Raw genomic sequence first — 16654 nt, forward strand, 5'->3', positions numbered from 1 at the left:
TAGTACACTACTTTAGCTGTAATAAGTAATCTGATGCAGGCGGCCTCAGGCTCAGTGTGCGGGGGCTCAGCATGCCTCCAGTGCATGCTGGCTTCCTCTCCAGGCTGTATGGCAGCAGCAGTTTCCGAAGCACAGGTTCAGGGTCCATTAAGTCCTGCCATAGGCCAGAGTCCCTAGAAGCAAAGTCTGATTCGGGGATTCTTGTGTAAGTGATTGATTTGTTGATGAAGTCCTCTCAGGAGAAATCTGTAGGGGAGAGAAGGATATGGTAGAGGAAGCAATGAGGCAAAGATCTGGATTTAGGACGAGTCTAGCCTCTGATCCCATGGGGAACTCTAAAGCATGAATGCCACCACAGAATTTATCCTGAGGGAGACAGGACAAGGGGGCTTGATTTTTTTTGTTTGCCTCAGTTATTGGTCATTGGGGGAAGCAGCGCTTGAGCTGAGTCTGCTGGATTGGGCAGCAGAGAAGCACAGAAGGAGAGCTGCAGGCCAGGGACTGGGTGAAGGATGTCCCTGGACAACAGGAGGGCTCCTGGATGTCATGGGCCACCTCCCGCCAGAGCCTTGCCTGCTTGTCATATGGGGCTCTGAGCCATGGACATGCTTTCATTTGTTTCTTTTTTTATTATTCTGTTGAAAGTATTATATAAGTCTCCTTTTTCCCCCATTGACCTCTCCCCACCCACTCCCGCCCCCCAGCACAGCCCCTCACCCCCTTACTGTCTGTGTCCCTTGGTTATGCTTACATGCATGCATACAAGTTCTTTGGTTGATCTCTTACTCTCCCCCAAATCTCCCTTGCCTTCCCTCTGAGGTTAGGCAGTCTGTTCGGTGCCTCTAGTCTTTGGATCATTCATTTCTTTATGTGTGCACTCAACACCTGCGTACTGGGAACCCTTTGATACAAGGCCCTGTTCAAGGCTCTACAGAAATGACCATAAGCTGGACATATCCCATGCACACACTGTTCCTCATCCTGTGCTTACTGACCAGAGGGGACCATGAGTGTCAAGGCCAGGGGAGCACTTTGAGAGCATAAATGGGGCCTTCCTTCATCCAAAGAGGACAAATATGCCCAGGAGAGAAACCCCCAGGGAGAGCAAGGCTGGCCAGGTGGAGTTGGATCTGGATCTATCAGGTGTGGCTGCCAGAGGGAACAGCGTGTGCAGAGGCTCAAAGATACGTGAGAGCTTGGTACCTCTACGAACTCAGGGGCTGCCTGGGGGTGGACTAGGTGGGCACAGGGAGTGGATTAGAATGGGCAGGGGTGGGGGTGAGGGGACTAGACAGGGAGGGTGGCCTGCACTAGATGACATTGAGAAGTGAGAAGCAAACTGGGCAGAGTCAGGGACTGATGTGAGGATGGGAGTGGCATGAACGAGGCAGCTGACAAGGGTAATGAGATCAGTGGCCAGGGGTCTAGGTGGGAGGTGCGTCCATCCATGCCAGAGGAAACCCCAAACCCATGTCCTCAGGCCCCTACCAGGGTGGGTGACAGGGTGTGTGGAGCCCCCTGACTCCCCTCTCTTGGTCCCCATGCACAGGGTTCTGGAGCACCTCAGCAGTCTATCCAAAGAAGTGAACCTAGACTACGAGCGCAGCATGAACAAGATCAACTTTGACCAAATTGTCTCCTCCAAGCCCGACACGTTCTCCTACGTGACCCTGCCTAAGAAGGAAGAGGAGAAGGTGCCCAAGCAAGGTGAGGGCATTAGGCAAAGGAGGACCTGGGGCCACCCACCCAGCCAGAGTCCCTTCCTCCCCTCCTTCTATAAACCCAACACTCACCTGCACCTCTCCTGTCCCCAGCATTCATCTCCCTCCTCTTCCTGACTGCCTGGGGAGCTGGGTGGTGGGTGAAGGCTTCTTTTAAGAACAGTAGTCTGAGTAGGACAGAAGGAGCAAAAGGGAAATGTGTACTAGGAAAACAACTGTTCAGAAGTGGATGAGAAGGGCTTTCTGATTGTCTGACCTCAGGACAATCTGATTGTCTTACCTCAGGTCCCCCCAAGTCCTCCTGGCTTTGAGCTCCCCAATCTCTGCTAATTTCTTTTCCTGGGATCCATCTTCTGCATGTATAAAGTGCCCAGGAAGCTGGGGCGGGTGTGGACAGTGGGCATTCCAAGGGTCCTGGTGGTGCCCACATCTTTTCTTGCTATCCCAGGGAAGGCCCAGATGGGCATCAGGGATTGTGTGCAGAGTGGGCAGGAGTGGATGGGGAGAGGGTTCACAGTTTTCACCCACTTCAGAAGGTCTGTGACCCAGAGGGGCCTGGAGGAAATTCATTCCACACCCGAGAGCAGGCACCTCATTGTGGGGCCCTAGGGCCCCTCTAACAGACCGTGGAAAGAGAGGGGTTCTGGGGACATGTGTGCCTCTTCCAGGGAGGAGGCAGGAGCTCTGTCCCTCTAGATCTGTCCTGACCCCGGGTGTGTCCTCGGCCCATCTGACACTGGCCTTTGGCCCCCACCTCCTCCCCCCCAGGGCTGGTGAGTGTCCCCAAGTACCCTTTCCGGGAGCAGAAGGGGGACTTCACCTTTGTGTCCTTGCTCACACGGCCGGAGGTCATCACAGCCCTCAGCAAGGTGCGGGCTGAGTGCAACAAGGTGATCGCCATGTCCCTGTTCCACTCGAGCCTCTCTAAGTACAGCCGCCTGGAAGAGTTCGAGCAGATCCAGTCACAGACCTTCGCTCAGGTGCGTGGGCACCCAGGACCCGTGAGCCAGTGGTGAGGCTGAGAGCCCTGCTCTCCTACAAACCAGGCCTCGCCTCTTCCTAGACCTCTGGTAGGCTGGGGTGGGTGCCAAGGCGGGTGGCTCACCCTGAAGAGAAAAGGAGAGCCAGTCACTTTCCATCCTGACCCTAGTGGCCTCTGAAGCAAAAGCAGGAACTCCATGCACCCTGTGTCTCCCTGAGGATTGGGTACCAGAGAGAAGGGGTTCCGCCTCATGGGAGACGGCTGCCAGATGGCCTAAAGGCTTCCTCGGTCTCTGCCCCTCTCTGCTCCATTCTATGTCTCTGCCTCATTTCTGGTGTCTCTGTCTCTCTCCCTTGGCTGGAAGGAAAGCCCTGCTTCGTTTCCCCTCTCTCCCTGCTTCCCCCAGAGCAGCCCTGGTTCACAGGGTCACCGGAGGGTGTTGGTTGGCAGGGATTGTCAATAAGTTTGGCTTGGGGGAGATCCCTGTGTAGTCATCTGAGTCCTGAGGCCACTAGAGCACCCTGGTGCCTAGAGTCCCTGAGCATGGCAGCTGTGGGCAGCGGTTCCCTAGGGTGGCCACATGATGCCACCTTTGGCCACTCCAGGTGCAGATGTTCCTCAAGGACAGCTGGATCAGCACGCTCAAGGTGGCCATGCGCAGCAGCCTGCGGGACATGAGCAAGGGCTGGTACAACCTCTACGAGAACAACTGGGAGGTGTACCTCATGTCGAAGCTGCGCAAGCTGATGGAGCTGATCAAGTACATGCTGCAGGACACGCTGCGCTTCCTGGTGCAGGACTCGCTGACCAGCTTCTCCCAGTTCATCAGTGACGCCTGCTGCAGTGTGCTTGACTGCTCTGAAGACATGGAATGGGGCGAAGATTTCATCAACAGCCCCTACAGGTGGGCCCCCTGGGCCGAGGCACCTGTTGACACCAGAACTATTCTTTGCCAGGCCCCAGTGGCTAGGGTGGTGCAGGGTGTGGGGACCAAAGGGACCAGGGTCAGGGTGCCCATCACTGCCAGGTCCTGGACAACAGGGAGATCCTGGCTTCCACCCTGGTTATTGGCTTCCGTCCTGGCTTGCATTTCTTCCGTGACCTTCATTCTGGCTGCAGGGGAAGGAGACAAGGCTGACTCTGGTGTCCACTCCTAGGACCAAGCCCTAGGGGGAGCTGGTAGGAGTCAGGGGACACGGGATGATTGAGATGCCATCAGAGGTCCGGGTGGGTGGTTGGCAATCCAGAATGCAGAGGGGAAGCCCAGCTAGTATCCAGGTTTGAGACTTGTTGTCATATGTAGTGAGTATTGGAAGCCAAGGCTAGAGGGCTCCCAGGGAGAGTGGAGAGCCACAGTGCCCAGGGTGTGGCCAACCTGTCCTGATGAACTCCAGACCACACAGAGGGTCCTCCCCCTCCCTGGTGCACATGGAACTCTGGGTAAGTGGCCAGAGCCTGTTTGGCTGGTCTGGGGCTTTCTGGTAACTTGGAGGTTTCTGGGAGGAGGGAGGAGGCAAGTCTCATGAATGGAGAGCTCAAGAGCCACCATGGTGGCAGAAAGGGCAGAGGGTTGGGCCTGTTGCACTCAGGCCTCCTCAGGCCCCTGCCTACGGTCAGCCCGCCATTGCCCCACAGGCCTCGGAAGAATCCTCTGTTCATCGTGGACCTGGTGCTGGACAGCTCAGGAGTGCACTACAGCACACCGCTAGAGCAGTTCGAGACAGCTCTGCTCAACCTCTTCGACAAGGGCATCCTGGCCACCCATGCAGTGCCCCAGCTGGAGAAGGTACGCACAAGGCCCAGGCACCTGCTGCTGTGGCTGCTAGTGGCTACTGCAGTCCCAGGTGCTGCCCTGAGTATGAGAACAGTTCAGCTTTATCATGGGCCTCTCACCTGGCTGCAGGGTGCTCTGCCCTTTAATTCTTGAGTAGCTCATTTCATCCTCACCATAAGCTGAGTTGGGAACCATCAACATCCACATTTTGTCGTGAGACTCAGGGAAGTTTAGCCAGAGGTCACATAGCTGCTGTCAGACCTGTGATGCAAACTGGGCTCACTGGTCCACTTCTGCCACAGCCATGTCTGACCCAGATCCCACCTTCTTGACCCCACCCAGCTCCTGACCTCTCTCTTCAGCTAAGATGTGGACACAGACCAACCTCCACACTCTAGTCAGAAGTCCCCATTTCATTACCAGATCTGCACAGAGCCCAAGCCCTGGTCCACAGCCTCTGTAGCTCCAGTTCCCTCCTGTCTTCCTTGCTGGTCAGTCAGAGCCATCGCTGACCTGGTTGTTCCATCTGTTTCTTTCCTTGGCAATGGGCTGAGTTAGGCACAGACGGAAAAAGACAGTGCCCCTTGGTGGACTCTACGGGGCTTTTGGTCTTGTATTGATCCACAGCCCTGCCCTGTCCCCACCCCCACCACGCTCTCTGTGCGTGGCCACACTCAGTCTTTGGATCACATTTCCAACTCCTCCGCCCACCTGCTCATGGCTCATCCAGTTCTGTGCCCCACCCCCACTCCACAGCTGGTGATGGAAGACATCTTCATCAGCGGTAACCCCCTGCTGGAGTCAGTGGGACTTCACGAGCCCCTGGTGGAAGAGCTGAGGGCCACCATCGCCAACGCTGTGCGCAAGGCCATGATCCCACTGCAGGCCTACGCCAAGAAGTACAGAAAGTACCTGGAGCTGAACAACAATGACATCAGCACATTCCTCAAGTGCGTGTGTGCGTGCGTGTATCTGAGTGTGTCTGTGTGACCCCCACTCACACTCTCACCACCCTCTACCCCTTGTGTGCCTGCTGTCCACAGGGCCTACCAGACACAATGTCCGTCAGCTGAGGAGGTGCAGAAGGTGGTGCTCACCCACCTACAGGAGAAAGAGATCCTGGACAGCTCGCTGCCCAGCAGCATCGTCATTGGGCCCTTCTACATCAATGTGGACAATGTCAAGCAGAGCCTGTCCAAGAAGCGCAAGGCCCTGGCCACTTCCATGCTGGACATCCTGGCCAAGAACCTGCACAAGGAAGTGGAAGACGTAAGTGTCCCCCCACCCAGGTCCAGCCCCAGTGACGCAGCAACACCTGTACCCTTGTGTCCAGGGTGAACTCCTACAAGCAAGATGTCTCCAGGCAAGGTCAGGGGTGTCTGCAGACACCAGGCCAGTGGAAGGACCTGGAAGTCATCTTGCCTTGACACTGCCTGTCTGCAGAGAGCTGTCCTATATGTGGGGGACGGGGGGGGGCAGGAAGAGGGTGCTGCTACCTCCTTCTCTAAGCTTGTAGAGAACTGGGAACTTCTCATGAAGAACACCCTGAGATGGGTTGTTTCACAGAGCTGAGGATGTGCAAGTGCAGGCCTCAGAAGTCGTGTGTGTGTGTGTGTGTGTGTGTGTGTGTGTGTGTGTGTGTGTGTGGCTCAGTCCAGGAGGCTGGGGAAGGTGAAATGTGCTTGGAGATGCTCTTGCCCCACCGCAAGGCTGCAACTCCCCAGTGAGCCAGCTGCAGGATGTGGTGGAGTGGGAGCAATTTCCTATCTGGAAACACTGGGGACCAGTAAGGGGGAGCAGGCCCCAGGGAAGGCAAGAAAGAGGCACCCTGCCTCCCTACTGCCCTCCTCCCACCGCCAGATCTGTGAGGAGTTTCGCAGCATCAGCCGCAAGATCTACGAGAAGCCGAACAGCATAGAGGAGCTGGCTGAGCTTCGAGAGTGGATGAAGAGCATCCCTGAAAAGCTGGTGGTGCTGGAGGTGAGGCACACACATGGGAACCAGAGAGCGGGGCTACTACTGTCCAAGATCTTGGTGGGGCTGGAAGTCAGGTGGGCAAACTGTGAACTGGGGAGCTGGGAGTCATGGGCCATTGCTCAGGTCTGAAGGCAGGGGCTGGGAGATCAGGAACACTGAGGCCAGAGGTGAGGTAGACACAGAGGACAGATGGGGCCAAAGGTGAGGTAGATACAGAGGACAGGTGGGGCTAGGGAGAGCTATGAGGCTGGGTGCACAGTGAACGTTCAGAGCTGTGCTGTCTAGGAGGTGAGGAGGATGGAAGATATGGGTCAGGGGCTGAAGTTTGGAGGTGTGGTGGCCATGGCCCTAGGAGCTCTGAGCCCAATGCTGGCCTTGCACCCCATGCCTCCTCCCCAACCCCAGGTCTCCCCTCTCTGGAAGAGAGCAGCCTCTCTCTAGCACCCATTCACCTTGGGGAGCCCAGGCACACAGGCATTCTCATCACTACCTGTCCCTACAGGAGCGGATTGTGAAGGTCATGGATGACTACCAGATCATGGATGAATTCCATTATAACCTCAGCACAGATGACTTCAATGACAAGTGAGTGGGAGCTTGGTCCCCACCCTCCCTAGGTGGGTGGTGGACAGCAGGAGGTAGGGGAAGAGGTGCTAAGCTACAGCGGCTTTCAAATATCTTTGTGACGATGGCTGTGCAGTCACACCAGAAATGCCCTGCCAAGATGCCAGAGGCCATCTTGATTTCAGCTTTGACACTCCCCCCCACACACACCAACCCTCACCCCTGCCCCATCCAGATGGGCTGCCAACAATTGGCCTTCTAAGATCCTCGGGCAGATAGAGTTGGTGCGGCAGCAGCACATGGAAGAAGAGGAGAAGTTCCACAAAATCCAGATTATGGATCAGAACAACTTCCAGGAGAAGCTGGAAGGGCTACAGGTAGGGTTTGGCTGAGGCTCTTCTGGGATTGGCTCCCAAAACACAACACACACACACACACACACACACACACACACACACTTCTCCAGGGCTGGGCCTTGCTTCTTGTATTCAGGAGTTGCTATGTCAATGTTTGATGGAAGAATTGGTGGATGAATGAACAAATGTCTGAAAGAATGAACTGAAAAAACAAAAACAAAAAAACAATGAATTGAAAAGCCAGAGGGGTGTCTGGGTAGCAAGCTACAGAAAAATTCAGAGTAGCAAAGAGCCCCAACGCTTCTGTTGTGTCCTTCATGCCCAGTGGGCAGTGGGCTCAGTGTTCAGGGCACGGGGTCTTTCTCTGATTTTGCTATGTTACCACAGGGTAGTCAGCGGCCTGTGATGGGTCAGCTGCCTGCTCACTCTTGGAGAAGAAAGTGCCCTCAGAACTGGGAGATGCTCATGCCTAGGGATCTTGGGCTTCCTGGGTGCATGTGGGCATGGGTTGGGCCACGGAGGCCTCTGACTCCTTGCTCCTTGCAGCTTGTGGTAGCTGGCTTCTCCACACACGTGGAGATTGCGCGAGCACACGAGATCGCCAATGAAGTGCGGCGAGTCAAGAAGCAGCTGAAGGATTGCCAGCAGCTGGCCGCGCTCTATAACAACCGCGAACGCATCTTCGGCTTGCCCATCACCAACGTAGGCCTCCTGTGGGCACCCTGTCCTCTAACTCCCAGGGTTTGAGAGTGATCCCATGTGTTTGTGGCTATATGAGAACCCAGCTACCAGGTTGCAGGGCCCTGGCATTTGGGGGCAGGACCAAGCAGGCTGCAGAGAGGAAATAAACCACCCTTGGCCCTCAAGGCAAGGAGATTGGCTAGAACCAGGCAAGAGACCTGAGGGTCAGTGCAGGCATTGCTCAGCCACTCGGAGCCCAGAGCCTGAAGGGGTCAGGAAGAAGGGAGGCCAGGCTCAAGTCCACGGGGCAGGATTAGGGACAGCAGCCAGGAGCAAGGATGGGAAGGGACCTGGCCCAAAGGAGCAGCATAGAGAGATCACCCTAAGGCAGCCCTGGGCCTTCTGTCTCTGCAGTACGACAAACTCTCCAGGATGGTGAAGGAGTTCCAGCCCTACCTGGACCTCTGGACCACTGCCTCTGACTGGCTGCGCTGGTCTGAGAGCTGGATGAACGACCCCCTGTCAGCCATTGATGCTGAGCAGCTAGAGAAGAATGTTATTGAGTCCTTTAAGACCATGCACAAGTGTGTGAAGCAGTTCAAGGACATCCCAGGTAGGTGACCAAGCCAGTCCATCCCCTGCTTCCCTGCCTGTGCTGGCTGCTTCTCACACCCGCCTACCCTGCCCCGCAGCCTGCCAGGAGGTGGCCTTGGACATCCGGGCCCGCATCGAGGAGTTCAAGCCATACATCCCACTGATCCAGGGGCTACGAAACCCTGGCATGCGGAACCGGCACTGGGAGGTGCTGTCCAATGAAATCAACATTAATGTCAGGCCCAAGGCCAACCTGACCTTCGCCCGCTGCCTTGAGATGAACCTACAGGACCACATTGAGAGCATCAGCAAGGTGGCTGAGGTGGCCGGCAAGGAGTACACCATTGAGCAGGTGGGCAGCCAGCAGGCTCACCCTGCCCCACCCAGGCCCTGCCCGACAGCATAGGACAGGGGTCCTCAAACTTTTTAAACGGGGGCCAGTTCACTGTCCCTCAGACTGTTGGAGGGCCGGACTATAGTTTAAAAAAAAACTATGAACAAATTCCTATGCACACTGCACATATCTTACTTTGAAGTAAAAAAACAAAATGGCAAGAACACCCGCATGTGGCCCGCGGGCCATAGTTTGAGGACACTTGGCATAGGAGGACAGCAGTATTGGGCTCCATCCCTGAGGTCCTTCACCAGTTCTAGGGGTTGAGGTGCAGTCTGTTAATTGAGTTAATAATGGTCCCTTGAGAGCAGGGACAACATCCTCTGCTTCTGGTACCCACATGGGCCTGGCACAGAGCTGGCCATGACACGTGGGTGGAGAAGACCAGTTATTACTAAGGTACTCCTCTCAAGTTACTTCCTCTCCCAGGATAGAGCTAATAGCATTGCCCTCATTTAGTGGATAAGTAAATTAAGGCTCAGAGAGCTTCAGCAAGTGGTTAGGGTGACATAGCCAGTAAGGACTGTAACTGGGACCAGAGCTCCTAACTAGCACCTTAGCTGTCTCCCAATATGCATGTACATGCATGTTGTACTCATGTAGCACATGTGTGAGAGCCAGTTGGCTTTTAATTCAGATGAGGGTCCATGGGGGATTTTTTTGGTCAGAGAGGCAGAGAGTATTTGCCAGAGGGACCCAAGTGAAGGTCATGGCCAGGTAGAGCCTGCTCTTTCCTGCAGTGCTGGTCAGACAGAATGTGGGCCAGCCCTTTTCAGGACCCAGACTGACTTGTACCCCACCCCAGGCACTGGACAAGATGGAGAAAGAGTGGTCAGCCATCCTGTTCAATGTGCTGCCCTACAAGGAGACAGAGACCTACATCCTCAAGAGCCCAGATGAGGCCTCACAGCTGCTTGACGACCATATTGTCATGACCCAGAGCATGTCCTTCTCGCCCTACAAGAAGCCCTTTGAGCAACGCATCAACTCCTGGGAGAACAAGTTGAAGCTGACTCAGGTGGGCCCTCCATGGCCTTCCTTTATTCCTCCCTTTCCCTGGCAGCATCTGTCCCATAAGTGGCTCTTTATGGTGTCTGGGTGGTGCTCGAAGTGCTGGAGAGCCTTGTCCAGGTTTTCACAGCTCCTGGCTGGCTGACAGGACCCTTGTTCAGAGGAGGGTGACTAGAATGGGGCTCTCCATCTCTGAGGTTTGGCTGCTGGAGAAGGCAATTCAGGATGTGGGGATGGGCCACTAATTGGTCAAAAGCTGTGGCTAAGGAAGGGCCTGAAACCTGCCAGCAGACCTCCGAAGGACTGCCTGGACTTGGAACAACTAGAACCTCCAGTCTTGGAACTTCTGGACTGGACACCACAAAGCTCTGAGGTTCCCTATGCCTTCTCCCACTCTGCCCTGAGCCTCCCATTCCTGTCTCATTCAGAGCTGGCTTGGGGTGAGGTTGCCAGAGCACTAGGGACTGTACCTCTTTAGAGCTTTCAAGGTCAGAGGCAAGGGCTGTCTACAGAGCCTTGCAACACTGTGCTGGGGCCAGGCCGACCTATATGATTCTGACAGCCCCTTCCCTGGGGCCTCCTGCAAGCTTTTTGAAAACCTCCAGGGAAGGCTAGTATTCAAGTGAGGAGGTCTTGTGTGTATGTTCCTTAGACCACCCAGAGATACCTGAGCTGGTCAGTATTATCCCTGGGTTCTCGCTTTTGCTCACTCTGTCCCTTGCACCTGGAGTTCCATCCCTACCTTCCATCTCCAAAGCTCAGAATCAAGCAGCTCTCACTGATTCCCCACACCTGCCAGCAAGGCGTTCCCATCATAGCCCTTGGTCAGTGCCTCTTACAGAGTCTGTCGCTCATGCCAGGCTCTTGGTGATTCAGAGGCAGAACTGGCCATTTAGTGGACTGTGGACTCTGAGGGCAGGACCACATCCTGTTCCCCTCTGCTTCTCCTGGTGCCCACATGGGCCTGGCACAGAGCTGACCATGACATGCATCTCAAGAGGAAGAGAATGAATGAATAAATGAATGAATGAAATGAATGAGTTTGCATTGATAGGAAAAGACAAGAGATAGATAAATCCTGAAAGGGGAATTTGGAGGCAAAATTTGGGGGGAGGAGAGGAGGTAGCCTGCTTTGAAGATGTCTCACTCTTGAACTAATGTTTCAGAGTATTTTAGAGATCTCAAGCTCAAGTTCCAATACACCTCAGAGGATTCTGGGTCATAGACCCCAAAGTCCTGTCAGGAAAGGAGGCTGATTTGGCTTCCATGCACTGGGGATTTTTCCTGTTACTGCAGGGTTTGCAGGTTTGGGTGTGGTTCCTCCTAGGGAAGGATGCTCCCAGCTCTTTGGAGGCTCAGGCATCCTGTGGGGGGGCTTGGGTTTCTCTGGAGGGCAGGCATTTATGCAGCCTCTTTGTTCCTGGGAGTACTGTGGCTGACACTGCCATCTAGAAATTTCCCCACAGACACTGGCTCTGATGCCAGTTCTCTGCCCAGCACTCGGTGTGGTGAAATGTCTAGGTCATGGGGACAGGACCCCCCTCTTGGACCCTGGGTGCTGACAATCCATGCTTTGCCCAGGAAGTGCTGGAGGAGTGGCTGAACTGTCAGCGGTCCTGGCTCTACCTGGAGCCTATCTTTAGCTCTGAGGACATCAATCGGCAGTTGCCCGTGGAGAGCAAACGCTACCAGACGATGGAACGGATCTGGAGGAAGATCATGAAGAACACCTATGAAAACCGGGAGGTGAGCTCACACAGGGATGGGATGGGGAATCTGTGACTCCTAAAGGCCCCCGTCACATTGTTGGGAGCCTCCTGGTCTCATCTCTCCCTGAATAAGAAAGAAGAGAAAAAGTCCAAGGCGTTTGGTCTTGGCCTATGTTACCAAGTGAGCTCTCCAGTCATAAGAGACACTTCTGAGAAACACAGCATTATTTTCTTCATGGAAATTTCCCGTCCACGTTAGCATTTTAAAGTCCTGCAGCAAATAAAACCCCTTGGCTTTGTTTAACCCTAACTTTTTTGACCATGGACTTTTTTTTGTGGTACTGACACGGGTGATAAATGCAACCCCTAGCTCAGGGCCGTTTTCCTACCCCTGTTCCTTCCCAGGCCCCACTGAGGGTCTCTGGCCCACATGGGTGCTCTTTGAGCCCACCTTAATGCCTCCCAGTTGGACCATGCTCACTTCTGGTTTGTCTCTGGTCCGGACCACGCAGGTAATCAATGTGTGCTCTGACCAGAGGCTGCTGGACAGCCTGCGGGATTGCAACAAGCTGCTAGACATGGTACAAAAGGGCCTCAGCGAGTACTTGGAGACCAAGAGGAGGGCCTTCCCCAGGTGAGCACCACCTGCCCCATGCCCACTCTGTCAGTGCCTGCCCACGTGGCTGGGGCATTGAGGACCCCACCCAGGCTGAGCTGCAGGGGTTCAGTTGTACTGACCCACTCCCTTACCAGATTCTACCTGTTCCCTTGGCAGATTCTACTTCCTGTCAGATGATGAACTACTTGAGATCTTATCCCAGACTAAGGACCCCACTGCTGTGCAGCCCCACTTGCGCAAGTGCTTCGAGAACATTGCCCGGGTGGGTGACTGGGCCTGGGGCTCAAGGCCTTGGGCTCAGGGCCAGAAGCATTGGGACTCCTTCCCAAAGATAACAGCTCTTCTCTAGCCCGAGTCCTTTTATCAGGAAATGAAGTGGCAAGTGAGATGCACCTGTGGGAGGAAGGTCAGCTACAAAACTCCCAGCTCAGGACTGGGAGACCCTGCTCTCAACTCATCCAGGGGAGGCCCGTCCCCACAATACATTGAGGTGCTGGCTGGATTGAGAAACCCATGAGGCTAGAGGCTCCTGACTCTCCTTGTCCTCATTATTGCATACAAGGGAGGCTGCACAGACCTGTGCAAGAGGGGGACTCGCAGGCAGGGTTAGCCTCCTTCCCCAAGTGGGCTGGCTGGACCACAGCTAGGGACCTAGGGACAAGGCAGACCCATCCTGCCTGAATACACAGTCAGGGAAGGCCCAGCCAGACAGATGTTCAGGTGGACCCCCCGAGGCAGGGCTGTCTTCTGGAGGTGAAGGGCACAGGCAGGTCAGCTCTGGGGCTGTGCTGGGTGGAGCCTCTGGGCACACCTGGTGCAACCCCCACTCTTGTTTGCCCCACCCTGCCCCACCCACAGCTGCTATTCCAGGAGGACCTGGAGATTACACACATGTACTCAGCAGAGGGTGAGGAGGTGCAGTTGTCCTTCTCCATCTACCCATCCAGCAACGTAGAGGACTGGCTGCGGGAGGTGGAACTCAGCATGAAGACCAGCATACGGGACATCATCGAGAGGGCCATCAAGGCCTACCCCACAGTGAGTCATGCCTCTCACCCCTGCACAGCCTCCCAGCCTCGTCGTCCTTCTGTTTGCTCTTAGCTCTATCGTGGTAGCTGGGCTGCCTGCATGCCTCATCCTCACGCTATAGCCTTTGGGATCTCTGGAGAGAGGGGGTCCTTGAGGCCTACTCAGGGAGGATCTGAAAATAGGCTCCAGAAAATGAAACTTGCTCCCAATAATAATCAATTGCTTATTATGTTTCAAGCACTCACTATGTGCCAGGCCTGGGCTGGGACTTCACCCGCATTACTTCTCCCAGCCCCACAGTCAACAGCAGGGCTGGGGGTTAACCCTTATCCTACAAAATCAGTTCAGAGATATTTTCTGCCCAAAGGCATGTGATTCACAGGTGGCAGAGCCAGGGTTTGAACCCAGGGCTGTATGTCCCTGAACCTGCGCTCCCAACCCTCTGCCTCAAGGTCTCTGTTAAGGAAGTGATGACTGCCACCCCTGAGGGGCCCAGAGCTTAATGGCTTCTCTGCTATTGAGGTGGAATTAACAACTTGAGCCCAGAGTTCAGAAAAGGCCAAAGCACAGATGATGTGTTTAAGGGAAAAAGGCTGCAGGGTTGGGACTGCCAGCTGCCTGGGTCAGCCCTGCCTGTGTTATCTTCCAGATGCCCAGGACCCAGTGGGTTCTGAACTGGCCTGGCCAGGTGACCATCGCTGGGTGCCAGACCTACTGGACTATGGAAGTGGAACAGGCCCTGGAGGCCAGCAACATTAGTAACATGCTGTTCCCCCAGCTCGCCCAGCAGGTGGGAGTCAGGGGGTCATCATCCGCTCCCCACATATCCCGGCGTGGGGAGAGCCCAGTCCCTCCAGGAGCTTTCTCCTGTACTGAGCCTGAAAGAGGCCTTGGGTTGGATCCAAACAGCAGGTCAGACACCCCAGAAATGAGTGTCTCACAAACAGCCACCAGCAGGAGGGACTGGGGGGTCTGAGGAGAGCTCTGAGTCCAGGCAGGTTCCCTCTCCAGTTGGTCACTGAGGGAGCCATATCTTGCACCATCCTCACTACCCCTGCTATTCCACATCTTTCCTCAAGCTCCTCACCAGGCCCCACCACCTGGCCATTGAAGGCTCAGATGGCACCATACACTACAGGGAGCAGATGCCATGTGTGTGTCTCCATTTCTATTTACTTCCCTGCCAGACTTCTCATGCTACCATGCCTTCCCTGTGCCCCTCCCATCCCAGACCATCAGAAGCCCCCAGGATAGAGGGGTTGTTCCTGACAAAAGCCCACCCTCTGTGCAAAGGAGAGAGACCCTACCCCTTGCACGACTCTGCCCGACAGTGTCCCCCAACTCCTGCAGCTCAGCGACCTGGTGGCCCTGGTGCGTGGGAAGCTGTCCCGCATGCAGCGGGCGGTGCTATCAGCACTAATTGTCATCGAGGTCCATGCCAAGGATGTGGTGGGCAAGCTGATCCAGGAGAAGGTGGTCAGTGTGAATGACTTCGAGTGGATCTCACAGCTGAGGTGAGGAGACAGAAGACCTTGGCCCAGACACCCCCAGTGTCAGAACAGCTGCAGGCTGGGGCCAGGGGAGGGTGGAGAGTCAATCAACAATTGCTGTTCCAGGTCCTCGAGGCCCTGGACAAGCTGGGCAGAGGTACCTAATGCCCTTATTCACCAAAAGAACCACATCTCCTCAACCACATACCCTGCCCGGTGGCCTATGGTCCCCATGGCCCGGGAACCCATTTTCCTGCAATTCCAGGTACTACTGGACGAATAACAACCTGTACATTCGAGCCGTGAATGCTGAGTTCATCTATGGCTATGAGTACCTAGGCAACAGCGGGAGGCTGGTGATCACACCCCTCACAGACAGGTAAGAGTCTCCCTGCCCACAGGCCCCCCTGCACGGGGACCCTTCCCCCAGCTCTAGCTGGCTCAGAAGAGCAGGGACAAAAGGTGCAGCCAGTCCGTCAGAGCATGCATGGTTATGAGCATGTGCTTCAGGTTTAAAACCAGCTCTGGAGGCACAGAGCTGCAGCGCCCGTGGATCTAGAGTTGAAAAGGCCTTCGAAGAGCTTCAAGCCAAAGTCATTGACACTCAACAGAAGGTGAAGCTTGCAGACATACAGACTGAACCACTAAACGGAACAAGCAAGCATGCCCATCTTACAGATACAGAGATTATGGTTTTGGTAGACGAGACTAACATGTAGGAAGGTGTAGGAAGAATGTTTATTCTTCAGTCCAGGGAGGAAATTTACAGTCAGCTGTTACAGAAACAGAAAATAGCAGAAGAAAAAATTAAAGGATTGGGACAGAAAAAAGTCCTACCTGGCACACAGCATGAAGGAAGCTGAGGACATTGGGAGATGCTGATGGCAGGAGGGGCATAGTAGGAAGCCCCTAGGGCAGCTCTTCCTCCTGACCCCTCCCATGTCCTGCAAGGGAAGGGGCCTGTGCGGGGAAATGGGCTCTGCTTTACCCTGATGGACGTATTATCTGGATGGTCTGGTAACCCTATGTTTTTACATCACCCTGAGCCCCTTTCACATCCCAAACCTGTTTTTTATCCTGGCTCTGCCTGCCACCCCTGCCTAAGACACTCCTCTCCCCTGGGGGTGAGTTCTGAACTCCCAGGAGAGGGAAGATGGGGGCCAGGACAGATTGGGGAGCTCTGCCCATGCCCCCTACTAGTCATGCTGGTCAGACCAATAAAAGGCATGTATGCAAACAAAACAAAACAAAACAAAACAAAAAAGCAACAACAAAAAACAGCTCCGACTGTCACAGGCTGAATGACCTTGGACAGGTGACTCAACCCCTTTATGCCTTAGTTTCCTCTGTGGCTTTCTCAGGGTTTATGAGGGTTTCATGAGCTGATACATAAAGCTCATAGCTCAGTAAACATTAATGGATGTGAGCTTTACAATTTTTTTTTTCCACCCAAATACTCCTTTTAATATGCCAGAGGAATCAGTCGTTTCCTCTTGCCGACTGTATTTAGTAGCAGGTTTTCAAGTTGGGTTTTGACTAAGGGAAGTGACGTGTGGCCACAGATCAGCCCTCTCAGTGGGTGTCTATTTTTTTATCCTGGCTCTGCCTGCCACCCCTGCCTAAGACACTCCTCTCCCCTGGGGGTGAGTCCTGAACTCACCCCCAGGCCACCAGGTGGGGTGGGGAAGCACTGCGCAGGGGCTGCCATCCTGACCCCAGCAGCCGGGCCTGCGCACAGCTGGGCCCTGAGAAG

The 16654-nt window shown here is 54.8% G+C and overlaps 1 protein-coding gene across 1 annotated transcript in view; it reads left to right on the top strand.

Annotated features, from left to right (window-relative positions):
- DNAH1 (dynein axonemal heavy chain 1) overlaps window positions 1-16654 on the top strand; it is a 73732-nt gene that overhangs the window by 21729 nt on the left and 35349 nt on the right. Inside the window, exons 9-28 of the mRNA XM_054729788.1 lie at window positions 1550-1707; window positions 2490-2701; window positions 3309-3607; window positions 4339-4489; window positions 5234-5427; window positions 5521-5746; window positions 6338-6457; window positions 6957-7039; window positions 7254-7395; window positions 7921-8076; window positions 8470-8668; window positions 8748-9001; window positions 9849-10061; window positions 11636-11800; window positions 12276-12397; window positions 12539-12644; window positions 13241-13420; window positions 14061-14201; window positions 14762-14925; window positions 15167-15280. Coding sequence (XP_054585763.1) covers window positions 1550-1707; window positions 2490-2701; window positions 3309-3607; window positions 4339-4489; window positions 5234-5427; window positions 5521-5746; window positions 6338-6457; window positions 6957-7039; window positions 7254-7395; window positions 7921-8076; window positions 8470-8668; window positions 8748-9001; window positions 9849-10061; window positions 11636-11800; window positions 12276-12397; window positions 12539-12644; window positions 13241-13420; window positions 14061-14201; window positions 14762-14925; window positions 15167-15280 — 3399 coding nt within the window. The remainder of the gene's footprint in view (window positions 1-1549; window positions 1708-2489; window positions 2702-3308; window positions 3608-4338; window positions 4490-5233; window positions 5428-5520; window positions 5747-6337; window positions 6458-6956; window positions 7040-7253; window positions 7396-7920; window positions 8077-8469; window positions 8669-8747; window positions 9002-9848; window positions 10062-11635; window positions 11801-12275; window positions 12398-12538; window positions 12645-13240; window positions 13421-14060; window positions 14202-14761; window positions 14926-15166; window positions 15281-16654) is intronic.

The sequence above is a fragment of the Eptesicus fuscus genome, chromosome 18 (assembly GCF_027574615.1).
Source record: "Eptesicus fuscus isolate TK198812 chromosome 18, DD_ASM_mEF_20220401, whole genome shotgun sequence".
Classification (NCBI taxonomy): domain Eukaryota; kingdom Metazoa; phylum Chordata; class Mammalia; order Chiroptera; family Vespertilionidae; genus Eptesicus; species Eptesicus fuscus.